General features: G+C 44.6%; 1 protein-coding gene across 1 annotated transcript in view; it reads left to right on the top strand.

Annotated features, from left to right (window-relative positions):
• The window catches only part of RAPGEFL1 (Rap guanine nucleotide exchange factor like 1), a 672616-nt gene extending 648530 nt beyond the window's left edge, over positions 1-24086 (top strand). Inside the window, exon 15 of the mRNA XM_044055019.1 lies at positions 23080-24086. Within this exon, the coding sequence (XP_043910954.1) occupies positions 23080-23204 (125 nt within the window). The 3' untranslated portion in view covers positions 23205-24086. The remainder of the gene's footprint in view (positions 1-23079) is intronic.
• The last annotated feature ends 419 nt before the right edge of the window (positions 24087-24505 follow it).

The raw sequence follows: 24505 nt of genomic DNA, 5'->3' as shown, positions 1-24505 counted from the left end.
CACTGGCAGACAGCTTAAGCAGAACTACCATGGATACACAAATGGATGCTGCACCCAGACATCTTTCAACTCATAACAAAGGCATGGGGAACGCCGGAGATAGATCTGTTCGCATCCCCCCTCAACCATCAACTGAGGACATTCTGCTCAAGGACATACCACCCACAAGCATGGAGGGTGAATTCCCTCTCTTTCAGCTGGAAAGCTCTAAAGGTATATGCCTTCCCACCTCTCCCTTTAATGTACAAGGTTCTACTGAATATCAGGGAGGAACAGCCAAGAGTGATTCTGATAGCTCCATACTGGCCAAGACAACACTGGTATCCACTATTAGGAGCATGTCATAGGCAAAACCATGGCCTCTCCCCCTATGGCCTCTTCTTCTGACGCAGAACAATTTCAAGATCATGCATCCCAACTTAAAAACATTGCACCTAACTGCCTGGAAAATCCCTTAAATCCAAAACAAAATGTTTTATCACAAAGAGTGAAGGACATTATCATGGAAGCTCGCCGCCCTTCCACAAGGAAGACATACTCAGCTAAATGGAAAAGATTTTTCATTTGGAACACATCAAAAGGCTTCGATGTGACAGTGGCAAGCATGACACATATTCTGGAATACTTAGCAGAACTGTTCCACAATGGCCTTTCCTATTCTTCCATTAAGATTCACGCCTCAGCAATTTCAACAGAATACAATGTGGATCCACCTATCTTCTCACACCCTCTCCTCAAGCAATTTCTGAGAGGGATCAAAAATATCAAACCTCCAAGAAAACCCCCTTTACCTGCTTGGGATCTCAACTTTGTCTTGGAGAAACTAACACTTCCTCCCTTTGAACCAGCAGCAACAGCGGATCTTCAGTTTCTGTCTTGGAAAACTGCATTCCTTCTGGCAATAACTTCAGCAAGAAGAGTATCTGAGTTACAAGCATTAATGGCAGTACAGCCATTTCTTATCTTCCATCAGGACAGAGTTACACTAAGAACTAATCCTACTTTTATGCCAAAGGTGGTATCTAGGGTATCCTTGAACCAAGCTATTCACTTGCCTACGTTCTTCCCAAATCCACAGAATAGGGGGAAAAACTTCTGCACACCCTGGATATACACAGACAACTACGCTACTACTTGGACAGAACTAAAAGTAACAGAAAAACTGACCAACTATTTGTAGCACATGCGGCTGGGGTGCAAGGAAAAGCAATTTCCAAACAGACAATTTCAAAATGGATAGGAAATTGCATTCGATTTTGTTACTCCTTTCATGGAAAGTCAGTTCCTGCAAACATCAGGCCTCATTCCACAAGGGCCACGGCCACCACTACAGCCTTCCTACGAGGGGTGGCTACCAAGGACATTTTAGAAGCTGCTACTTGGAGCTCCGTGCATACATTTACCAAACATTACAATCTACCTTTATACTCCAGATCCAGAGCAGGCTTTGCTACTGCAGTCCTGCAGGGATCTTAACTACACCATCTTTTCTTAGTACCTCCTCCCCAGATTGGCTATGGTATTCTACCCATATGTTATGACTGCAGATGCATCCTTGAAGGACATAGTACAGTTTTGTACCTACCATAAATGTAGATGTCCGATAGGTATGCATCTGCAGTCAGGTTTACCCTCCCTCCTACCCCTCTGTGGTATTCCTAGGGTATTTACCCCTCTTTTAGCTAGCTGGGGGAATCTATTATGGTGTATTTGTTTGTATATACATGTGTGTGTATATATATATATATATATATATATATATATATATATATATATATATATATATATATATATATATATATATATATATATATAATTTTGCAAATGTTTGGCATTCTTTTGCATTTATCCAAATTTAGCCTTCCTAGAGGGCACCTGGCATCTGGGGCAAGAAAAACTGAGGAAAATGGCGTCGGCTGATGCTTTTATACCCCAGAGGCTCTGACGTCGGGGAAGGTGCGACATCAGCCGAGGCCAGACCCAGACTTTGGAATCCGGCCGACCGAAGGGCTGCCTGAGGCAGGACAACCCATATGTTATGACTGCAGATGCATACCTATCGGACATCTACATTTATGGTAGGTACAAAACTGTACTTTTTCTCTAAATCTGGAGATTGGATTCATTTTTGTTTTGTTTCCAGTGACTCCAGGCTCTCTCTGTCATTAGTAGCTTAGTTTCTTTTGTTAACCAAGGAGCTGGGTTGAATTTAATGCCATTTCTAATGGGCATGATTGTTGAGTTTATCTAGGAAAGTGCTGCTGAGGAAGGATACCACTTCATCTAGTGGAAGTTATTTTAGAAGTTTCCAATTAGTTGATTTTAAGGTACTGGTAAAGGTGATGTTATCAAAGTTGGTTGTGTAGCGAGATTGATTGATGTGGTGTGTTTTTGGGGTGGATATATAATTCCTTCACGATGATGTAGGTAGGGTTGCAAATTAGATCCAAGCCACTGTGCACTCCTAAACAATAAGGAGAGAAGGTTAGTTGATAGGATTGGAAAGATGAGCACATTTGCCACCTTCCTGAGCCACTAACATTCAGACCCACATAGCAAAGTACTGGGGAGAGATTCCAAAACATATTGAGGAGCCTGCCTTAGAGAGGAAGGATGAAACCCAGAAAGCTCAGGTTTCAAGGCTGATGCAGACACCACAAAATGTTAGCAAACGTTATAAAATGCAGGTACTAGAGCAGCATCTGTAGGATAAGACATTTGGACATATGTTTGGTTAAGAATTCAGCCCCTCTGAGAGGAAGTGAAAAGAGAGCTTCCACCCTTACACAGGAATATCCTTTTTTTTTTTTGGTCCTGTCACACAAGAAATATTCAAAAATGAGCTAAAAGTAAAAATGATTTTATTTATGTTGTTTGTATCTGTTTACCAGAATAAAGCACTAATGTCCATGGACCTGTTTTCAGATTCAGTACAGGAGCGTTGGCTGGTTAAGTGACTTGCTCAAACTCACACATATAGGCAATGGAGGCTGAGGAAATCAAATCCTGGACCACTAGACCACAGGAAATAGCATTAACAGCTCCTTAATCATCTGTGCCAGTTTCCTTACATGGCCAGGACTTACAGGAATATATCACAAAAAAAAAGGCACGCCAATAAGAAACATTAGGAGAAGCATTGACAGAAGGAGGATATCATGTCAGGGAGACTGAAGTCATCCAGGTTCAGTGACTTAAGTTCACAGAAAAGTACTTTCTAGTCCCCACCTCCATCCTCAGAGCTGGTTTCAGCTAATGCCTCTGGTGTAACTGCTGTGCAGGATGCCATACCATAAACATCTCTCATTTTCTCCCAGACCATCTCTGCCATGCCTCCTGAAACTGAAGTCACATCAGTGTCTGATGCTTAAGTTATCAGAACAGTTACAGAAGGTAAACATGACAGTTCCTAGATTTTAGGGTACAAGGAGGTTCTTGGGGACTGGACTGACGTCTGTGTTCCCTGTCCTGAAATCAAGGTGTCTGAGAAACTGTTTCAATAAGAGAGAGCTAAGATGGTCCTCCATGAACTTTCTTTCCTTGGAACTAGGAAGAGCCTTATGTAGCACTTTGTCCTTCTTCCAGGGACCCTAGATGTGGCTCCACACTGTAACATTTTTTTCTAAAACTGCAAAGATGAGGCTCACCTAATTGCTGGAGACTGCTGGAATGCCCTTGAATGTTGGGGGACTTTTTGAAAGATTAGATGTTCTGTAGTCCTATCTTGCCTTCTTTCTTACATATGGGTTCGAAGCAGATCCTCTGCTCCAACTCGGCCTATTACAAAGATCAAAGTCTCTTACTTGGCTCGTGGCTAGATAGGTATCCCATAGTGCACTAGTACCAATCCCCAGATCTCGTTTGCTATGTCTGAGTTCAGAAGTGCTTCTTGCTTGGCCGTGGCTAAGTTCAAACTTTATTATCACTTTACTGATTGTATAGCTAGTTATCTTATTATTAGATAGTGTTTAGTAGTGTTAGAAGTGTTTTTTGCCCTTATATTAGTTAGTTTGTTGAGAACTTGTTGGCCCTTGTTGTTCTCTGTTTGGTATCCTGTGTGCTAGTTTTATTAACGTTGATATTCATAGGTCCATGTTTTGTTAGGACCTTGTTTTCGTGCTTTATTTTTATTTATATATATATATATATATATATATATATATATACACACACACATTGTGTGCAGTGTTTCTTGATACAGATTTTTTCTCTGTGGGTCCGTGTTTATATTAGGGCCTTTGCTTTCTTGTGTGTGTTTGCGTGTGTGCGTGTGTGCGTGTGTGTGTGTGTGTGTGTGTGTGTGTGTGTGTGTGTGTGTGCTTGTTAGGGCTAGGCCTGTTTAAGTTAAAGAACCTAGTCCTCGTTGTGCTTGTTGTGTACCTGTTTTATTACATAGCTGTTCAACATGTCTAAAGAGTCTAAAGACCACAAAACTTTGTGTTTCAAAAAATGTATATTGTGCTCCCAGAAGATGTCTATTACGGATGGCCATAGTAATTGTGTATATTGTCTCAGAGCCATTTATTTGCAGGAAACTTGTTTATTCTGCCATTCCTTTAGCTCCAGAGTTCTCCAGGAGCGGAAGAACAAGTTAATTTTGAAAGGTCTCCTCAAGCCTTCCTTCAAGGAAGACTTAGCAAGTTCTTCTTCATCTAAGTCACATTCATCCAAAAAAGAGAAGGTCAAGTCGGCCAAGAGGCATTCTCCGGTGCCGACTAGTGTATAAGAACCTCCTCAAAAACAAACAAAACCTCATAAGACTTCTTCCTCCTGGGATCCACATCCTCGGAGCCGATCGAGGTTATCGATGCTGGCACTGCAGTGTCAGCCCCAAGTCTTTTGGAGCCAACTACTGAAAAACTGTATTGGAGCCGGTCCAGGGAACCTTTGCTGGTCTTCCCAACCTTAAGATCTCCAATTTTACAGAGATCCAGATTGCCTACTCTGTCATCCAGACCCTCCAAGAGCTTGTCAGAGGAAGATGTGGAGAGAGTAGTGCTTAGACTCCTGAAGTTGTCTGCTGTGCCCAAATTGTTGTTGGCTCCGACCCAGTCAGTTCTGGAGCCACCTGAGTACATCCTCCCTGTTGTGGTTCCTTCTCTGAGCCGAGTCTGGCCTTCAGAACCAGAGTTTTCGGTGCCACTTGTTGGAATCCTCGGTTACAGCTCCCCTCGTGGCTGTCTTGGAGCCGAGTTCCACACAGACACCTTCGACACCATCCATGGTGTCTAGGAACCGAGTCAGCCCTGACATGGACACTTGGACCCGAATCTCTTCGGTTCTGAGTCTCTCCCTTGGTGCGTTGGCTAGGGTGAGCTCGGATCCTACATCCATCTCGGAGCCAATTGCTCTGGAGCCGCTGACTACCTCCGTTTACTCGGAACCGGGGTTGTCTTCGGAGCCTGAGAGATCTGCTTTCGAGATGAGGAGGAGTGTGCTGTCTCACTCACGCAATGGTACCGACGCTCTTCCCCCTCAAGCACCTACCTCTGTCTCGGCACCTACTCTCTGTCTCAACAGCAGAGACCCGCAGCCTCAGGAGCCCCCGTTGGGTGGCCCCCAGTCTTCCAAGACCTCCCCAGAGTGCCCTTCTGAGGAGCCCCCTCGGAAGAGGATATGCAAGAGGAAGCATGTAGACTCCCCGGACGAGTCCATCACTTCAGACACTGATCTCGAGGAGTCAGAAGGGTCCTCTAAGTCGTCCTGTGATGTCACCTTTGTAGACATCTTAGATATCCTTAAACAAAGAGGCGGCTGGCTCACTGTCACCCCTTCTGATGAGGAGACAGTGTACCAGAAGGCTTTCGGGTCTCAACCTTCAGCCTCTTGGGTGTCTCCACCTTTTGATGAACTCTTAGACTTGATTAGTCAGAAGGTGTGGGAGACTTCTGATGCCGTGAAGCCAGTTCCCAGAAGACCCAATAAATTCCTGTCTGCCCCAAAAGAGAAAGATTTTTTTTGTCCAAGGGCATGCCTGTAGATGCCATGGTGGTGGCGGCGGCCACTAAGAAGGAGCTAGCAGAGACTTCATCTGTCCATCCGCCAAATGAGTCTCGAACGATGGATAGATATGGGAAGCGTATCTTTTATTCAGCGGCTTTAACTCTCAGATCGCTGAACTATCTCACACATTTTACTAAGCTTCAAAGAGATCTCCTCAAGTAGTTAGGAGATACTCTTCAAGGTACATCTACTGAAGGAGTCCCTGAGAAGGTGTCTGCTCGGTTGTCCACCTTAAATTACATCGTGAACTCCTCTATGAGGCTGATCTCCTATGCAGCTGACAGAGCGAGCAGGTTAGAGTGTTCAGGAGTTTACCTTTGGAGACACTCCTGGATGCGCTTATATAATTTTGTGGAGCCTTTCAAGTCTACCTTTACCAACGCCCCCTTTGACGGTTCTTCATTGTTTGGATCTAAGGCAAAAGATACACTCACCAGGTGCAAACAAGAAGGGAAAACTCTCTCTCTGCCATGGGAGTACGTTTTATCATCCCCTCTAGGTCATATCCCAAGGGTCAGAGAGGTGGTAAGATGTGGTTCAAGAAGTCCCAGAGATTTTTCCCTGATGCACAGAGAGAGACTCCTCCTTCAAAGGCAGAGGAGGAGGAGCTAATGGTAAATGTCACCCTAGCGGCAGGGGGGGGGGGTCCGCAAAACCAGGGAGGCCGTCCCTATCAGCGCTCTTGATGTGAGGCCCAGCTGTGCTTCTCTGGAGCCAATCTGGAGTCGCCTATCTTTGTATCCAGAAGCCTGGCTAAACATCACCTAAGACAAATGGGTACAACGAATAATCACAAGAGGTTACTCCATATCCTTTTCTCTTCCACCCCACACTCCCAAGAAGATCCCGGATGTTCCACCCTATCACAGGGATCAAGCAACTGTAGAAGTGCAAACGTTACTTGCAAAGAGAGTCATCCAAACCGTCCCCGCAGACCAGATAGGATTCAGAACTTACTCCAGATTCTTTTTAGCGCCAAAACATACAGGGGACTGGAGGCCCATCTTGGACCTCGGCAAACTAAACAAATCTGTAAAGAAGGCCAAGTTCTGGATGGTGACACTACAGTCTATACTCCCTCTGTTAGGGAAAGACAACTGGATGTGCTCCATAGACCTCCAAGATGCTTACTATCATATAAAAATGTACAGAGCACTGAGGAGTCACTTAAGCTTCTGACTGGGAGCCAGTCACTACCAATTTCGTGCTCTGCCCTTTGGTCTCATCACAGCCCCCAGGGTGTTCACCAACTGCATGGCAGTAGTGACAGCTCACCTGAGACGTCTAGGATTCCAAGTGTTTCCTTACCTGGATGACTGGCTCCTGACTGCCACCACCAGGCATCTACTCCAACAAACGAGAGATTCCACCATCCAGCTTTATTCCCAGCTGGGGATTACAATAAAATGGGAAAAGTCTGCCTTATCGCCCTCTCAATTTGTGATTTTTATAGGTGCAGAAATACACAGTCGCCATGTTAGCTCATCTACCTTCAGAAAGAATTCAAAACCTCAAGACAATAAATTCTCAGTTTAGTTCCTCTACAGAAAGTCAAGGCAAAGACAGTGCTGAAACTCTTGGGGACCATGGCCTCCACCATAACATTAGTCCCTCTAGCCAGATTACATATGCGAATTCTCCAGTGGCGCCTATCTGCCCAGTGGTCTTTTCAACAACTGTCTCTATCTCACCATATCATCATAACAGAGTCTTGCAAAAAGGACCTTTGTTGGTGGATTCAACCCAACCAGCTGACAACAGGCACTCCATTCCTTCCTCGCTAACCCATTGCTACTATGACCACGGATGCCTCACAGATAGGGGGGGGGGGCATTATCTAGGCAGGACTGCCCAAGGCACATGGCAAGATCACGAGGCTCACCTGCATATCGGTGTCCTAGAGATGAGAGCAGTGCTTCTAGCTTTGCAAGCACTTCACGACTTCCTTCCTGTAGGGACGATAGCAATCCAGTCAGACAACATGTCAAGTGGTATGGTATCTCAATAAGCAAGAAGGAACCAGATCTTACCCCCTTTGTCGAGAGGCCCTCCATGTGTGGAAGTGGGCAATTTCTTCCCAACGCTTTCTAGTGGCAACGCATATCCCGGGGACAACCAATGTGATAGCTGACAAGCTCAGCAGGGCAGTCTTGATGCCCCACGAGTGGTCTCTGAATCAGGAAATAGTGGAACAGATCTTCCGCAATGGAGACAGCCTTGCTGCAATCTCTTCACCAGTCTGATCAACTCCAAATGCAGCAGCTACTTCCTTCTTATCCCCCCTCCGGGGAAGTCACCGAGAGACACACTTGTTCACGATTGGCCCCTGGGACTCCTTTATGCTTTCCCTCCCCTTCCTCTCATATCCAAAGTGATTCAGAAAGCAAAGTTATTGGGAAGCAAAACGATTCTTATCACTCCTTACTGGCCTTGTCAGATTTGGTTCCCCTTTCTCAGACCTCCTCTACTAGACGATCCATGGACTCTGGACCCAGTGCCAGAACTCTTGACACACATGTCAGGCTCCCTTCACCCCTGCCTCCACACCCTCAGTTTGACAGTGTGGCTGCTCCAATTCCATCACTAGTCAGGCTTCATGATTTTTTACCTGCTGTAACCCAGATCCTTACGTCTTCGCATAAGCCTTCCACTAGGAAGTTATACACTAGCAAATGGAGAAGGTTTTCTTTCTGAGCTAAAGAAAGGAATGTAGCTCCTTACACTGCATCCATCCCTATGGTTTTAGAATTTTTGCCTGAACTTTTCCATCAGGGATCTGCCGCTGCCACAATTAGGGTCCAATTGGCAGCAATATCTAATTTTCATTTGGGACAACATGAATCTAACCTGATGTCCCACAGATTGTGTAAAATCTTCCTTAAAGGTGCTACTATGCTGAGACCCCCCTTTCAGGACCAGTATCTCCCTGGGATCTAAACTTGGTTCTGTCCAAACTAGCTTCACCACCCTTTGAACCCACACATACGTGCCTATTGAAGTTTCTGTCTTGGAAGACCTTGTTTCTAGTAGCCATCACATCAGCTAGACGAGTATCAGAGTTACAAGCACTGTCTATTAAGCCTCCTTATTTGATTTTCCACAAAGACAGAGTTTCCCTTCGTACAAATCCTTCCTGTATCCCTAAAGTTTGCTCTCACACTAATTTGAACCAAACCATAGAATTACCTGTGTTTCCCTAATCATTCTAACACTGCAGAATACAAATTTCATCAACTGGATGTTCACAGGCAGTTACGGTTCTACCTTCACAGGACTAAGGAACTCAGAAAGTCAGACCAATTGTTACCTTTCTTTTTCTGAACCTAGAATAGGTCTTCCAGTCTCTAAAGTGACCATATCAAATTGGATTTCGAGCTGTATTTCCTTCATTTACTCCTCCAATGGAAAAACTCTACAGTTCAAGATTAAGGCTCATTCTGCACAATCCCAGTCTACATCTGCTGCCTTCCAAGCCAGAATTCCAATTGACAGTATCTGTGCAACAGCAACTTGGGCTACCCCTCATACCTTTGTTACTCATTACAAATTGGACCTGACCTCAAGGGGTAGAGCCTCCTTTGGTTCCACAGTACTCAGAAGTGTTTTCCTGTGAGCCACCCAAGAATAAGGTGCTAGGGACACTGTCCCATATGTAAGAATGAAGGCGAGACAGGACTACAGAACATAAAGAAGTTATGTACTCAACATAACATTCCATGTTTGTAGTCCATCTTGCCCTTCATTCTTATGAACCCACCCACCTACCCTCGTCCTGGAAGGATCTGGAGACAGGATAATGTTACCTTGGTAGGGTGGAGACCTTTCATTATTGTTGTTCTTTCTGGATAACTTTATTTCTATCTTTCTATAGTTTAGCAGCAAACAAGATCTGGGGATAGTGCACTAGTACAATGGGATACCTACCTAGCCACGTGCCAGCTAAGAGACTTTGATCTTTGTAATAGGCCGAGTCAGAGCTGCGGATCAGCTCCGAACCCATATGTAAGAATGAAGGGCGAGATGGACTACAAACATGGAATGTTATGGTGAGTACATAACTTCTTTTTGTGTAATCATACCATAACCAGAGATATCCTTCTTTTCTATGTTGCCGTATTCTCCAGAGTAGGAGTGCCTTCCTTGGAGATGGACAGCAACCATGGCCATTTGGGTGAGCCTGCCCCCCCCCATCATCGGAGACAGACGTCACAGATACTGCCGTGGACTTGCAGGCTGGAGAAACAAAGGTGGCTTCCGAAACAGAACCTGCTGAAGTCGCCAGCCCTATCGTCGGACATTCCTCAGCTCCTAGAATGGAAGCTGGCGGGACGTCTGTATTCGGAGGCGCAGTGTCAGACCTAGATACCCTGGCCTTCTTAGGCGGTTCTGCCGTGACAGCCTGTTCTGGCTCCATACCGAGGGCTAGGTGTTTCAGACATTGGTTTTCCACAAAGAGCTTAAGGGGCTGCAAGACAGTTGTGCAGTGTTTTAGGAACAAATGACTGGCAGATTGTACATGCTTTATAGTTATGGGACGGCCCTATGCCCACCCCCACTTACATTTTCCCTTCCCAGATGATATGGATGGAATCGGCTAAGAAATATTTTAAACAGCAACCTAAGCTTAGCAAAAAAGTAAGAAGAGATTTCCCCAGTGGGCTACTTATCTTTTATCGTAGTCACAAGCGCAGAGCTGAATGAGCAAGCTGATCGACTGCAGCAGAGAAGTTCTGAGGTCTGTGCATGTGGACATCACATTTATGGCCCCAGCGTGTGACGTCCCATGCACCTTACAGCCAGGCTAAGCTTTTGTATATGAGCCAGATGTTCAGGTCGCCCGAGGCAGAGGATCCTACATGTGAGAATACTGCAACGTGAGACTAGAAGGACATCTGTAATTTTGCTATTCATTGCATTGTTTTCTCTAGGACATATCAGGGCTTACTCCACTAGTGCCATCTCAGCCATGACAGCCTTCTTCATGGTTGCCTACACAATCTGTTCTTGAAGCAGTAATTTGGACTTCTGTTCACACTTTTTCTAAACACTACAGTTAGGAGCAGCTTCTGGGCCAGGGCAGGATTTGCCAGTAATATCTTGCAAGGTCTTATTTCATAATTCCCTTTATCTACCTTCCAAATGATCTATACTTTGGGAATTTTCCCAAATATGAGGACTGCAATGCTGAATAGTATGATGAACATATTACAGTTGCGTTAGGAGCATAGCATAAATGTAGATGCTGGAGTAGATTCACTGCTTCAGCTGAGATACTCTTCTTACTGACCCCTGTTGTGACCTGCTGTTCTTTGACATTTGGATTGAGATTGTCCCCCAGTTCCTCTTCTTCACCTTCCTTCACACTTTCTACCAGGCCCCTTCCCTCCTCTATCTGTGTATACTTCTTGGAGAGGGGTTTGGAATATAAGGCTCTTCCGTCTGATCAGCTGGGGTGTTGACACCCAGGTCTTCTATCTAGCCATTGCTGAGGCAAGAAAGATCAGAAAATGGCATTGGCCAATGCAGTTTTTATACCACTGATGTCCTTGCATTCTAGTGGGAGGGCCTTGGCTGAAGCTCTGGAAGTCAAACTGGCTAGTCAAACTACCTCCAAGCAGGAATCCCAAATGTGAGGACTGCAACAGTAAATCTACTCGTGCATCTGAATCTTGGCAAATTCTTAACAAAATTGTACTTTCCTAGTCTACAAAAAGGGCAGGCCATTGTGACATGTCAAGACTTTTGAAAGCTAATCTTGCAAAAGGTCCAGAAGTTCAAGATGTTTGCCTTGCAGTCCCTCATCCCCTTAGTAATTGCCAGAGCACAGATGTTTCTACAGAGTCATAGAAGAGGGACCTCTATTTCTAGTTAACCTCCTCAACTTCTGAGCTCTGTACTGCTTCTAGGGTTATCACAGAATGTCCTGCTGTGGAAGTTGTCTTCCTAAGACCACAGTCGTTTTTCTGTCCCCACACCAAGATCTACCAAAATCCAGTCTGATACCAAGCACATCCAAGATTTTTCTGAGACCCAGCATGGGCACAGTCCAGAGCAGGGTCATTCTACTGCCTGGAAAGTAATGTTCTAGTAGATTTGCTCCTAACAGGTTTGCTCCTGTAACTGTCAGAGGATAGCCACTACAAGAGAATTCTACAGGCCCTGAGGTTAAGGTTGTATAACATTCAATCATTCTAATGGTTTCTCTGACAAGAATTCATATGCAGAAGAACCAACAATACCTAAGGAACTGATTGGAGCAACATTTGTGTCCAGTAGAGAAGAAACGTCCCCTTATATACACAAAGATTTAGGTTGGTGAGCTCCTCATATCCAGGCCAAAGTGAGAATACCTTTTCAGTCCCCCCTCCCATACACACACACACACACACAACTGAACCCTAACATCAGCTAGACGAGTATCAGAGTTTTATCTGAATCAGACATCGCTTGAGGGCACACTCCCTGCACTGATGGGGTGAAGAATCTGCAGGCTGTGAAACAGAGGAAGTGACATATCACCATCTGAAAATATTTTGGTGATGATACTGGCTCTGAAAATATTCAAGGAGATTGGGAAATCCAGAATTCTGCACCTGTTCACTGTCAGTGCCACTGTCATGTGGTACCTAAGCAGGGTTGGAAAACATTCAATGTTAAGTTGTCTATCTCATCTTCATTTTTGCTGGTTTGGTTCGGAGCCGATCCTCGGCTCCGACTCGGCCATCTTCAAAAGCTCGAGAGCTACTTACTGGCTCGAGGCCCCCCTATATCCCATGATGCTAGATACCCAGATCTCATTTGCTGCTTCTGCTGCGAGGTTGCTTTTACTGGCTCAGGTCATATTTTTCAATGTAATTGTCATTGTATAAAAAATGTTTATATTATAGTTGGTGTTTAAAATAGTTAGTGTACTTTTGGTAGTTGTAGTTATCTATTTGTATTTGGTCTCCTTCCCTTGAAAACTCGTTTTCTTGTTAGAGAGTCCCCCCCCCCCCTCCCCTGTTTCTCTTCTTAAAGGTAGCCGTTTTTAGTTAGAGGCTAATCCTTGTTTCAATTTTTTTTATGTAATAGTTTCTTTGTTAGAAATTGTGGTAGATTATTAGGCCTAATTACCTTTTCTTAGATAATAGAGTGTGTGTGCTGTTAGGGTTTGGTAACTTGTGTTGAGTGTGTGTTTTTACTAGTTACCTATTTCCCTTTTCTTACTTTTTCTCTGTAAATTGATTTTTTTCTTTTTACAGGTATGTCTAAAGATACGAAAGTATCTGGATTCAAGAAGTGTGATTCATGCTGTCAAAAGATGTCACTGACAGATGGTCACACTTCTTGTGTCTACTGTTTGGGCACCCTACACCTGCAGGACTCTTGTTCGGTGTGTCACGCCTTTAGTCCAAGAGTCTTGCAGAAGTGTAGGAATAAGCTAATCCTTAGGGGGTTGCTCAAACCTGAAGGGTCACTGGCAAAGGTTCAGTCAGTGAAACCCTCTAAGCCAATGAAGCCGCCGGCTCCCAGTTCAGAGCCGTCATCGGGTGTGGCGTCGGCTTCAACTTCGGTTCCGACTGGAACCGAAGTACCTATCTCCCAGTCAACTTCGGTTCGACTGGAACCGAAGTACCTATCTCCCAGTCAGCCCCGACTCTGGTTTTGGAACCGTCAGGGACTCTAAAATGCTCTAGGCCTCCATCCCTAGAGTCGATACACTCGGCTCCGGGGTCACCTCTGTTACAGTCGGAGCGAAGTCACTGATCCCACTCTTCTCGGTCTTCTAGACTATCTGACCATGATTTGGAGAAAGTGGTGAGCAGGCTCCTAAAACCGCAGGCCCTGGCTAAAATGTTATCCAGCCCCCTTCATCAGGGTTCGGCTCCGCCTGTCTCTGCAGTAGTTCCTCCTTCGACTCATCCCTTGAGTTCGGAGCTGAAGCTTGCTGGGGCTCGGAACGTGGAACCGTTGGCGCCGATACCTACCCTTTCGGTTCCGTCGTTGGCTCTGATCTCATCCATGGTACCGTCCTTGGAGGGATCTGGGCGCCGGGACTCCCTCGTCGGCTCTGAGGGGGCAAGTGGCATCGGACCCTTGTCCGACCCCGTTCTCCCTCTCGGAGCTTCAGTGCAGGTGAGTTCGGCTCCAATATTGGCCTCGGAGCCGTCTCTCTCGGTGCCGGGAAGGATCCCAGTCTCTTCGGAGCTGGAGTCTTCTCCGGTATCGGGAAGGGGTGCTTTCGAGGTCATGAGTGTGCTGGCCTCTGAGTCAGCCCCATGGTCAGCCTCATCGGCTCCTCCCCTCATGATGCCTGCGTCTGCCTCTGCTCCTCCTCCAGACCCCAAGCATGGGGAACAAGTGCTCCAAGGCACCCCATTGGGTGTATCGTCCTCTTCCGAGGCCTCCCCTGATCATTCAGAGGAGCCCCCTCGAAAGAGGAAATGCAAGAGAAAGCATGTTGACTCCCCTGAGTCTGTCACTTCAGATACCGACTTGGAGTATTCGGAAGGGTCCCCAAGATGCCCCTCTGAGGACGTCTCTTTCTCAGACATCCTTGAGATACTTGGGTAGAGGGGGAACTGGACTACCCTTAACCCTTCCGAGGATGAGTCAGTATTCCTGGACGCGTTTGGTTCCTGACCCTCCATCTCCTGGGTGTCTCCGCCTTTCGATCCACTGATGTCTGTGGTGGCTCGGAAGGCATGGTCAGCCCCATACACAGTGGAACCAACCCCCCGAAGACCCACAAAATTTATTACTGCACCACAAGACAAGCAATCTCTGACTAAGGGTGTTCCCGTTAATGCCATGGTGGTAGCAGCGGCCACAAAAAAGGAGTTGGCTGAAACTTCTTCATCTGTCCATCCCCCTAATAAGGAATCTAGGACGATGGACAGATATGGGAAGCAGATGGTTGCATCAGCGACCTTCTCCATGAGGTCGCTGAACTACTTGTGCCACTTTACCCACCTTCAAAGGGATCTCCTTAAAGAGCTAGGAGATACCCTTCAAGATCAGTCAGCTGCGGGGGCCCAGGCTAAGGTTGCCTCCCAGCTGGCGACTCTTAGTTTGGTAGTAAACTCCTCCATGCGGCTCATTTCTTATGCAGCCGATGGTGCGAGTAGGGCCACAGGCACAGGCGTGGCCTTGAGGAGGCATGCCTGGATGCGGTTATGTAACTTTGCGGAACCCTTCAGGGCATCTTTCACCAACACCCCCTTTGATGGTTCTGCTCTTTTTGGACCACAGATGAAGGATACCCTTACCAGGTGTGAGCAGGAAGGCAAGACTCTCTCTGCTGTGGGAGTCCGTTTTTCCACTCCTTCAAGACCGTATCCCAAGGGTCAGAAGTGTGGGAAGATGTGGTTCCGGGAACCCCAGGGAGCCGTGCCTGACACACGTGGAGAGTTCCCCTCCAGGGGCAGAGGAGGGAACAACAAAAGACACCACCCTTGGGGCAGAGGGGGTCCGCAAAATCAGGGCCAAAGAGAATCTTTCTCTGACAAAGCCCTTCCAGCATCCCTGAGGTGCTTCCCGGCTGTCCACCTTCAGAGGCAGTCGGGGGAAGATTATCGCTGTACCCAAAAGCCTGGCAAAGTATAACACAAGACAAATGGGTACTGTCTATCATATCCGAAGGCTACAAAATCCCCTTCTTTTGCACCCCCTAAATTCCCAACAAATCCCTTCCAGATGTTCCACCCAATCTAAGGGATCAAGCAGTTCAAGAAATATCAAAACTGCTAAGAAAAAGAGCCATCCAGCCAGTTCCAGCAGGCCAGCAAGGATCCGGAATTTACTCAAGGTTCTTTTTGCTACCAAAAAAGACAGGGGACTGGAGACCCATTCTGGATCTCAGCAGACTAAACAGGTCTGTTCAAAGAATGAAGTTCCGGATGGTCACGCTACAGTCCATTTTACCCTTTTCTGGGTCAGGACAATTGGATGTGCTCCATAGATCTTCAGGACGCGTACTACCATATCAAAATGGACAGATGCTCCAGAAGATTCCTCCGCTTCTGGCTGGGAGCCAGTCATTATCAGTTCAGAGCTCTCCCCTTTGGTCTCACCACAGCCCCCAGGGTCTTCACCAAATGTTTGGCAGTAGTTACCGCTCACCTGAGATGGCAAGGATTCCAGGTGTTTCCAAAGACGACTGGCTCCTTACTGCAACCACCAGGCATCACCTGCTGTGAGCCAGAGACTACACCATCCAAACTTGATCCAAACTAGGCATCACAATAAATTTCGAAAAGTCTGCATTGTCGCCTTGTCATTCTATTACCTTTATAGGCGCAAACATAAATACAAAGGACATGTCAGCAAGACTTCCATTAGACAGAGAGTGCTAGACATTCGCAGACATGTGCAGGTCTTATTAGGATGCAAAAAAATTCAGGCAAGATTCGTCCTAAAGACCTTGGGTCTCATGGCAGCAGCTATCATACTAGTCCCCCTCGCTCGTTTTCATATGAGGATTCTTCAGTGGATGCTGTTCACCCAGTGGTCTTTCCAGCAACTTCCAATGTCTCACAAAATAATGATCACACAGACATGCAAAAACCAACTTGCTTGGTGGATGGTTTCCCCATCTGTACCCCAGGGCAGACCATTTGCACTTCCTCCTCCAGTGGCTACGGTGACCACAGATGCCTCCCTGATCGGATGGGGGGGGGGCATTTTCAGGGCAGAACAGTCCAAGGCACCTGGCAGCCTCACGAGTACCATCTGCATATCAATGTCTTGGAGATGAGGGCCGTGCTTTTGGCGTTGCAAGCTCTTCACAACTCTCTTCCTACCGGGACCATTGCAATTCAAACAGACAATATGTCGTTAGTGTGGTACATCAACAAGCAGGGCGGAACCAGGTCCTACCCCCTATGTCGAGAAGCACTCAGACTCTGGCAGTGGGCGTTCTCTTCCCAACCGTTCCTGATAGCAGCGCACATCCCTGAGACGTCCAACGTTATAGCGGACAGGCTGAGCAGAGCAATTCTCATGCCTCACGAGTGGTCTCTCAATCAGACAGTGGTGGACCAAATCTTCCACAAATGGGGTCAGCCTTGCTGCGACCTTTTTGCCACCCCCTTCAACAGCAAGTGCAACAATTTCTTCTCTCTCCTCCCTCTTCCCAGACACTCCCCCAGAGACGCTCTAGTTCATGATTGGCCTCAGGGACTTCTTTATGCATTCCCTCCGTTCCCCCTGATTCCCAGATTAATACAGAAAACTACCACATTGGGATGCAAGATGATCCTCATTGCCCCTTACTGGCCTCGACAAATTTGGTTCTCGTTACTGCATCATTACCTTCTGGAGCAGCCCTGGACCCTGCACCCAGTTCCAGACCTCCTGATCCATCAATCGGGCAGGCTGCACCAATCCCTTCAATCTCTCCAGCTCACTGATTGGTTGCTCCACTTCCGGCCTTAGCCAGGCTTCCGAACATCTCCCACTCGGTGCGTGAAATCATCTTATCGCATAAGTCTACCACTAGAAAGACTTATGCTAGTAAATGGAAACGTTTCTCTTTCTGGGCAGAGGCTAGGAATATAGATCCCTTTTCAGCCCCTGTGCACCATATTTTGGATTTTTTAGCGGAACTTTTTCATGCTGGATCTTCTTCTGCCACGATTAGAGTTCAATTAGCTGCAATTTCAAACTTTCATACAGGTCTATCGGATACTAGTATCATGTCCCATAAGCTTTGTAACGCTTTTCTCAAAGGGACTACTTTACTGAGGCCCCCCAATGAGAGATCCCCCGCCTCCGTGAGATCTAAATTTGATTTTAGCTTCCCTGATACTGCCCCCCTTTGAACCTGCAGCTTCTTGTTCTTTGAAGTTTCTTTCTTGGAAAACCCTTCTTCTGGTTGCAATTATGTCAGCCAGAAGAGTTTCTGAACTTCAGGCTCTTTGTGTTCGCCCTCCTTATCTAGTTTTCCACAATGACAGAGTTTCTCTTAGGACTAATCCTTCATTCCTTCCAAAGGTTTCTTCTGACAATAATTTAAATCAGTCTATTGATCTGCCTGTGTTTTTTCCAAATTATTCCAACAAGGCGGAATACAAATTGCATCAGTTGGATGTTCATAGACAGTTACGCTTTTACTTGCATAGAACTAAGCAAATCAGAAAATCAGACCAGCTGTTCCTGTCCTATGCTGAGGGTAAACAAGGTCTACCTGTGTCGAAAGTAAGCTTATCTAGGTGGTTGACATCTATTATTACATTTATATATCAGCTAAAGAATAAAGAGCTTTCTGCTAAACCAAAAGGTCACTCCACTAGAGCTCTGGCTACTTCAGTGGCTTTTCAGGCAAGATTGCCAATGGAAACTATTTGTGCGGCAGCTACATGGGCCAATCCTCATACCTTTATTTCAAATTGTAAGCTGGACGTGGCCTCCAGGAGCAGAGCTGATTTTGGTTCCACTGTTCTGAAGAGTCTGTTCCGATGAGCCACCCAGGATTGAGGTGCTAGGGTCGCTGTCCCAACCAGCAAGAATGAAGGTGAGATAGACAACTTAACATTAAGAAGTTATGTACCTACCATAACGTTCCATGTTAGTTGTCTTCTCGCCTTCTTTCTTGCGTCCCACCCTCTATCCCCCTATCCTAGTAGACCGAGAAGAGTTCCTTATGTTTTTTTCACTGGCAGAGTCTTCTCTGGCTATTCCTTCTGACTAGTAGTCTCTCCAGTAGGATGTATGCATTCTAGGACAGGATTCCTGTATTATTATTATTATTATTATTATTATTATTATTATTATTATTATTATTATTATGTCTGCAGTTAGACTTACCAAACGAGATCTGGGTATCTAGCGCCAGGCATCAAGGGATATAGGGGGGCCTTGAGCCGGTAAGTAGCTCTCGAGCTTTTGAAGATGGCCGAGTCTGAGCCGAGGATCGGCTCCGAACCCAACCAGCAAGAAAGAAGGCGAGAAGAAGACAACTAACATGGAACGTTATGGTAGGTACATAACTTCTTATTCATACGTACATACATAATCAGTAGCAGTGCAAGTCTAGGAGTTATCTAAGCATGCAATCTTGGGATTCACACTCAAAGCTGAGCAAAGGGCCTCTCGTACATCATCTTAGCACTCAACAGCATGGAAAAACACCCTTGATAGACCGATGACTAGCAACCATGAGTGGCATCTGAGTAAAACAATTTTCAAAGGGTTAACAATAAAATGGCAGTACTTTCTTTGGCACCCCCATTTTACTATTTGCTTCTGCACACCACCCCCAGCTAACAAAGTTCTGCACAAGGTTCCTATGCAAGAAAAGGTGGCAGACAGACAACATGGAACAACCTTTCTTTTTATGTATTTGTGCCCCCCAAGTGCTGTTCTTACCTTTTGCAGTACTGAAGGTTCTGTGGAAGGGGCCAGGATGATTATTCTGGCTCCTTTTTAAAGGCGGCAACAGTAATTCTACTTTCTTGTGCAGCTGGAGAAGGAGCTGCTTTTACGCCCTTCCTGAGATAGTGGAACTGCTGACCCAGTAGTCAGGAGACTGATAAAGCCAAACCTCTGGAGCCTTAGCCTTACAAAATGAATGATCTAACACTTATTCTTCTGAAGCACCCTTTCCTTTGAGGGTGTGCCTAACATTATGAAAGATATCAAGGTCATATCTGGCAGAGCAGAAAAAATTTTCCTTTTCATTGGTTCATAGCCAAGTAGCTACCTGCCCTTGTGGGCCATTTTAATCCTAGTCAATTTCCCTTTCAGAAGTGAGAATAAACCTCGTACCTTGTGATTATAAGGTAAATACCTTAACTGTAATACCATCCCCTTTTGTTGCAACTGTCCCAGAACCCCATTTCATTAGGTTTCCCATCATACTGCTGTACCTGCCAAATCTTTTTTTTTTTCCTACAGAATTCTCCTATTCCTCAGCAAAAGAGTATGTCTCTTTCGTGTCAACATGTTTTTCTCTTGATCTGTCCATGGAAACCCACATGCTGATAAAAGAGTTTCATAAGGGGTTCTGCATCTCAGTCCACTAAGGAATATTATACCTCTTCCTTAAATTCCTTAATTTTGTCTTAGAAAAATTAATCTTAGAGCCTTTCAAACTAGCAGCTGTGGCTGCACTCAGGACATTTAATCTGGAAGATAGCACTTCTGCTATCTTTTACTTCAGCCAGAAGGATTTTGAAGTTGCAGTCCTTGATGTGCAAAGAACCCTTTACAGATTTCCACACAGATAGGATGAGCCTGATGGCCAACACTTCTTTTATGCCCAAAGTGGTTTTGGAGATGTCCCTAAACCAGAGCATTTGACTGCCTCTCTTTTTCGAAAGTGGAAGATAAAGGCAAAAGGATCCTTAGAAGTCAGCTATGGTATTTCATGGACTGGACCAAGGCTGTTAGAGGCAGAGAATTGCAGACCAGTAACCAAGTAAACTACGCAAACATTTAAGTGTATTCTGTTCCGTGTATGAAAAGCATGGAAAACACTTACATGGACAACATGTAAGAGATAATTCTACCCAAGTTGCTGTCACCTCAGCAGCCTTTCTCAGGAATATAAGTTGCTACCTGCTACTCTAGCCATACCGTTTCCAAGCATTATAAGCAGAACATCCATTCCAGAATAAGGGCAGGATTCATCATTTTTGCCATCATGTAGGGCTGTCTCTGGGATTGCAGTTCGTGGAGTGGACACTTATTCACTAATTTACTCATACGTCTTGAATACTATGGCAGCAGTGCACCATATGAAGAACATAGCACAGCTGTGTGTACACTTGCCATATCAGTAGATGTTTGAGTAAGACTACTGTTGCAGTACTAGCTCCCATCAACCTTCTCCATATGGTCTTTCCCCTCTCTCTGTCTCTTTCCCCACTGCTCCAGAGGGGCAGATATCAGGGGATGTTCTCATTCTCCTTCACACTGAGACGTGCAGGGACAATCCAATCCATTGTTGTCTATAATGGATATATTCTGTTTTGGAATACCTGAAATAAGAAAGGGGTGCTTCCTTTCACTGGCTCCTTGGTATATCACCCATTTTCACTGATGAAAAAAGGACAGAAAGTGCTCTTGGATGACTGCTGCTTTTTTTCTTGGGATGCAGCCTTACACCCTTGCACTTGGGAGAAGCCAACCCATGTCACAACATCTGCTGAGATCTGAGAGTTTGGCCGGTCGAACTGACATCACCTGTACCTAATTCAAAAGTGTCATCAATTCTAATACAACAGTGATTGCATTCAAAAATGTGCTGTTATAGTAAACATAACTGTACTTTCTTTCTGATAATTTAGTTTATCATGTCAGTGCACATTCCTCTTGTTTGTTTCCTAAAACACGGTGAGTTTAACCATGTTTTACTCAGGTGGAGGGAAGACAAACAGCAACACCAGCAGGCTACGTATGAATTTATTTACTAATGTGATGCTGTTGCCTTGTACGTTTCATAAATGATTGCCACCAAGTTTGCTTCTGCATGGCATAGAGGGATAAAGCCCCGAGTATGATACAGATGATCTGAGTTTGACCTGTGGCTTGGGCATTGGCGTAGCCATATGAGAGAAGGAGGTAATGATTGGCTGACACCAGCTCCCTCATCAGGAGAAGAGATTTGGACTGCTGCGCCATTGAAATCCAACAGATAGAACCATATCAGTTTTGGGACAATAAGGTGCTATAAGGATGACTTTCACCTTTAAGAGTTTTACCTTCTGTTTGGTCACCAATAGCATTTACGCTGTGATGGGAGGCGTGGCGTAACCAGAACCAGGTATCCACAGTAGTGCATGTGTATGAAGGTTGGTAATGTGGGTTGCGGCTTCAGTAGGAAGTTGAAAATAGGTCACAGCAGGAATACTCTTGGTGTCCGCCTGGATGATGACCTCACATGGCTGGCTGTTGCCCTCCCCGGAATTAATTCGCTGATAGGCTGTTACCCTGCAGAGGGAATGAATGGGTCAGTTTGTTATGGCAGGCCTAATGGTTGTTAGCAAGCAGAGGCATAAAAAGAAATTAAGAGAAAATAAACTGACCCTATCAGCACTGCTGTTTTTGGTCTTTTATGGCATCCTGTTTCTTTCTTGGTTTAACTTTTACAAGTCTTTTGGGTTTCTAATACCATGATGAGAGTGGACCCTATTCCCAAGTCAGGGTATGATTAGAGTTCATGAAATTAGTACTGTTGCAGTCTTTGATGTTAGCCAAGAATACTCTTCTCAGCATCTTCCATATGCCCAGAATTGCCTCCTTTTATAATTCATATGGGGTACATGCATTGGTAGCCCATCTAAATAATACTATAAATTATTTTTTATTAGACCTGTTGCTCCTTCTGCTTTTGAAACGGTGTGCATCTTTCTTTCACACTGCTCTCGTTTCTGTTTACAAATCCTGGTATTTTATGACTTTGTGTGTTTCTTTCTGTATAACTGTAATTACTGGCTGCAACAATTTCAATAATCAGTGCTACGTTTGTTTATTTTTTTTTTTTTTTCATGAAGTACTGTATCTGTTTTCAACCATCTATTTTTTCAACTGTTGGTAATGGGTGATCCCATGTGATATAAACTTCATTCTCTATAATGCTTTGTGATTCATGTTTGCAGTGCTTCTCAGCTACGTCTGTATTTTAGTATTTGCACAATCTCCAGTGCAACAGATTTGCCACATTATCATGCCTTTTATTATATAGGTCCTCTGCCATGAATGTATCACACCTAACAACAAGATATGCGATTGTCTTCAGTTTTTTTTTTTTTTTTTTTTTTTTTTTTTTTATACAGAACCTGTATTTGTCTGTTTCTCCGACCTTTTCAATGGGCTTTGTAAACTAATGTGAATGTAGTGCACTACCCTAACAGCCTGTTTCTTCTTTGTGACCATTTGGATTTAGCTTTAAGAGCAAGATATTATCAAAGGTACCCAAATACCTTCATATCAAGCTTTACATAATTGATTTTGTTATTTTGTTATAGATGTATGTGTGCTTCTAAACATGCTGGGAAAGAGGATTGGCCAACAACTCTGTGGGTTGTAGTTTTATTTGTAAAGTTTGTAACTTCCACCGTCATTTACACTTGATTTTTTTTTAAACTTTCTTAGCTCTTGACATGGAGTCCATGCCAGTACCTCCTCAACGGAAAGCCTATATTCGACAGCTGCAAGTTATTGACAATCCAAATCTGTTATCGGACCTATCATTAAAACTAGAACCAAACAGCATCTGACAACATTCGCAGATTTCTCACTCAGTGTGGTGCAACAAGCCATGATCGTTTGTTTCTGTGCATAAAACTCCGATATTTTCACTTGTTGGACGAATGGACTTTATGCACTGCCATAATACCCAGTCACTTATAAATGTGAGAAACATCTAAATTTTGATCAGCTGAATGAAATGTACATATGTCCTACCACTTTACCATTTTTCAGGGAGAGCACTTATGACTATCCCATATTTTAAAGCACTTTTAGATGGCTTAAATAAGGCTCATGCAGGTGCTGCTGGTGTTAATTTATGTATTATGACTGGGTTTTTTTGTGTGTTTGTTATGTCTTTTGTGAAGCTATAGCAAGCTGCACTGTAATTAACATTATGTGACATTATAAAGTGCCATGGCATGTCACCAACAAATCATCATGGAAGCCATATAAACTTGGGTGCCACTGAATCTGACTGTCGGAGACAAAACCTTTACCCATTTTACATGGCCTTTAGGCTGACTGGAGAACATTGTTTGAAACTTTATATTCAGGCTGTAATTTTTTGCCTCAGCAGTTATAAAATCTCTAAAAAATGGTACTGGTAACCTCATAATACTGCTGTTAGCATGAAGTTACAAATGATTTGCTGAGAAACAAATGTAAGTGCTTTAACAAAAGTTTCACCACAAAATATCTAAATTCCAGAAGCTGTTAAGCTAAACTTTGAAGACTTAACTGTTTAGACATTGTGGAAGTGACAGAAAAGGGTCAACACAAAGTCATGAAGGAACATAATGCCTTGAGAAAGTCTGTTCAGATATGTGCAGCCATTTAGGGCACTGTTCTTTCCCAAACTGCTACTTTCACCATAGGAATAAAATAAGTAATTGCTGACTAAATCAGAACATTTAATCTCACAAATTGCTGCTGTACTGCCAAGATTTTTCTTTTCATAGCCTCATTCAGCCTCTGCTCTGCAGAACTGCTGCCATAAGAGAGAATACTTTCATACATATTATGTTTGATAGTTTAAACTTGTGGTCAGTTGTCTGTATATATCTGTTTAGAGTCTCAGGTACTATGTTTGTACAGCACAGAGTGCTTGGACTTTTTATTCATTTCTTTTACAGGGGATAAGACTCTTGCTTTACAGATGTACTTTTTACAGCAGTTGATTTGTTAAGGATGACACAGATAATTGTGAACCATGATTAATACTTGTTCGCAGTACTGACTAGAGCCCACCTTGCTTCATGGTTTTATTAGATGTTGTCCTCTGTGAGGAAGCGTCACTCTGCCATCATTCTGCCAAGAAAAAGAACAT

The sequence above is a fragment of the Protopterus annectens genome, chromosome 13.part0 (genome assembly GCF_019279795.1).
Source record: "Protopterus annectens isolate FY-2018-M chromosome 13.part0, PAN1.0, whole genome shotgun sequence".
NCBI lineage: Eukaryota > Metazoa > Chordata > Ceratodontiformes > Protopteridae > Protopterus > Protopterus annectens.
This window is presented reverse-complemented; position numbering and strand designations above follow the sequence as displayed.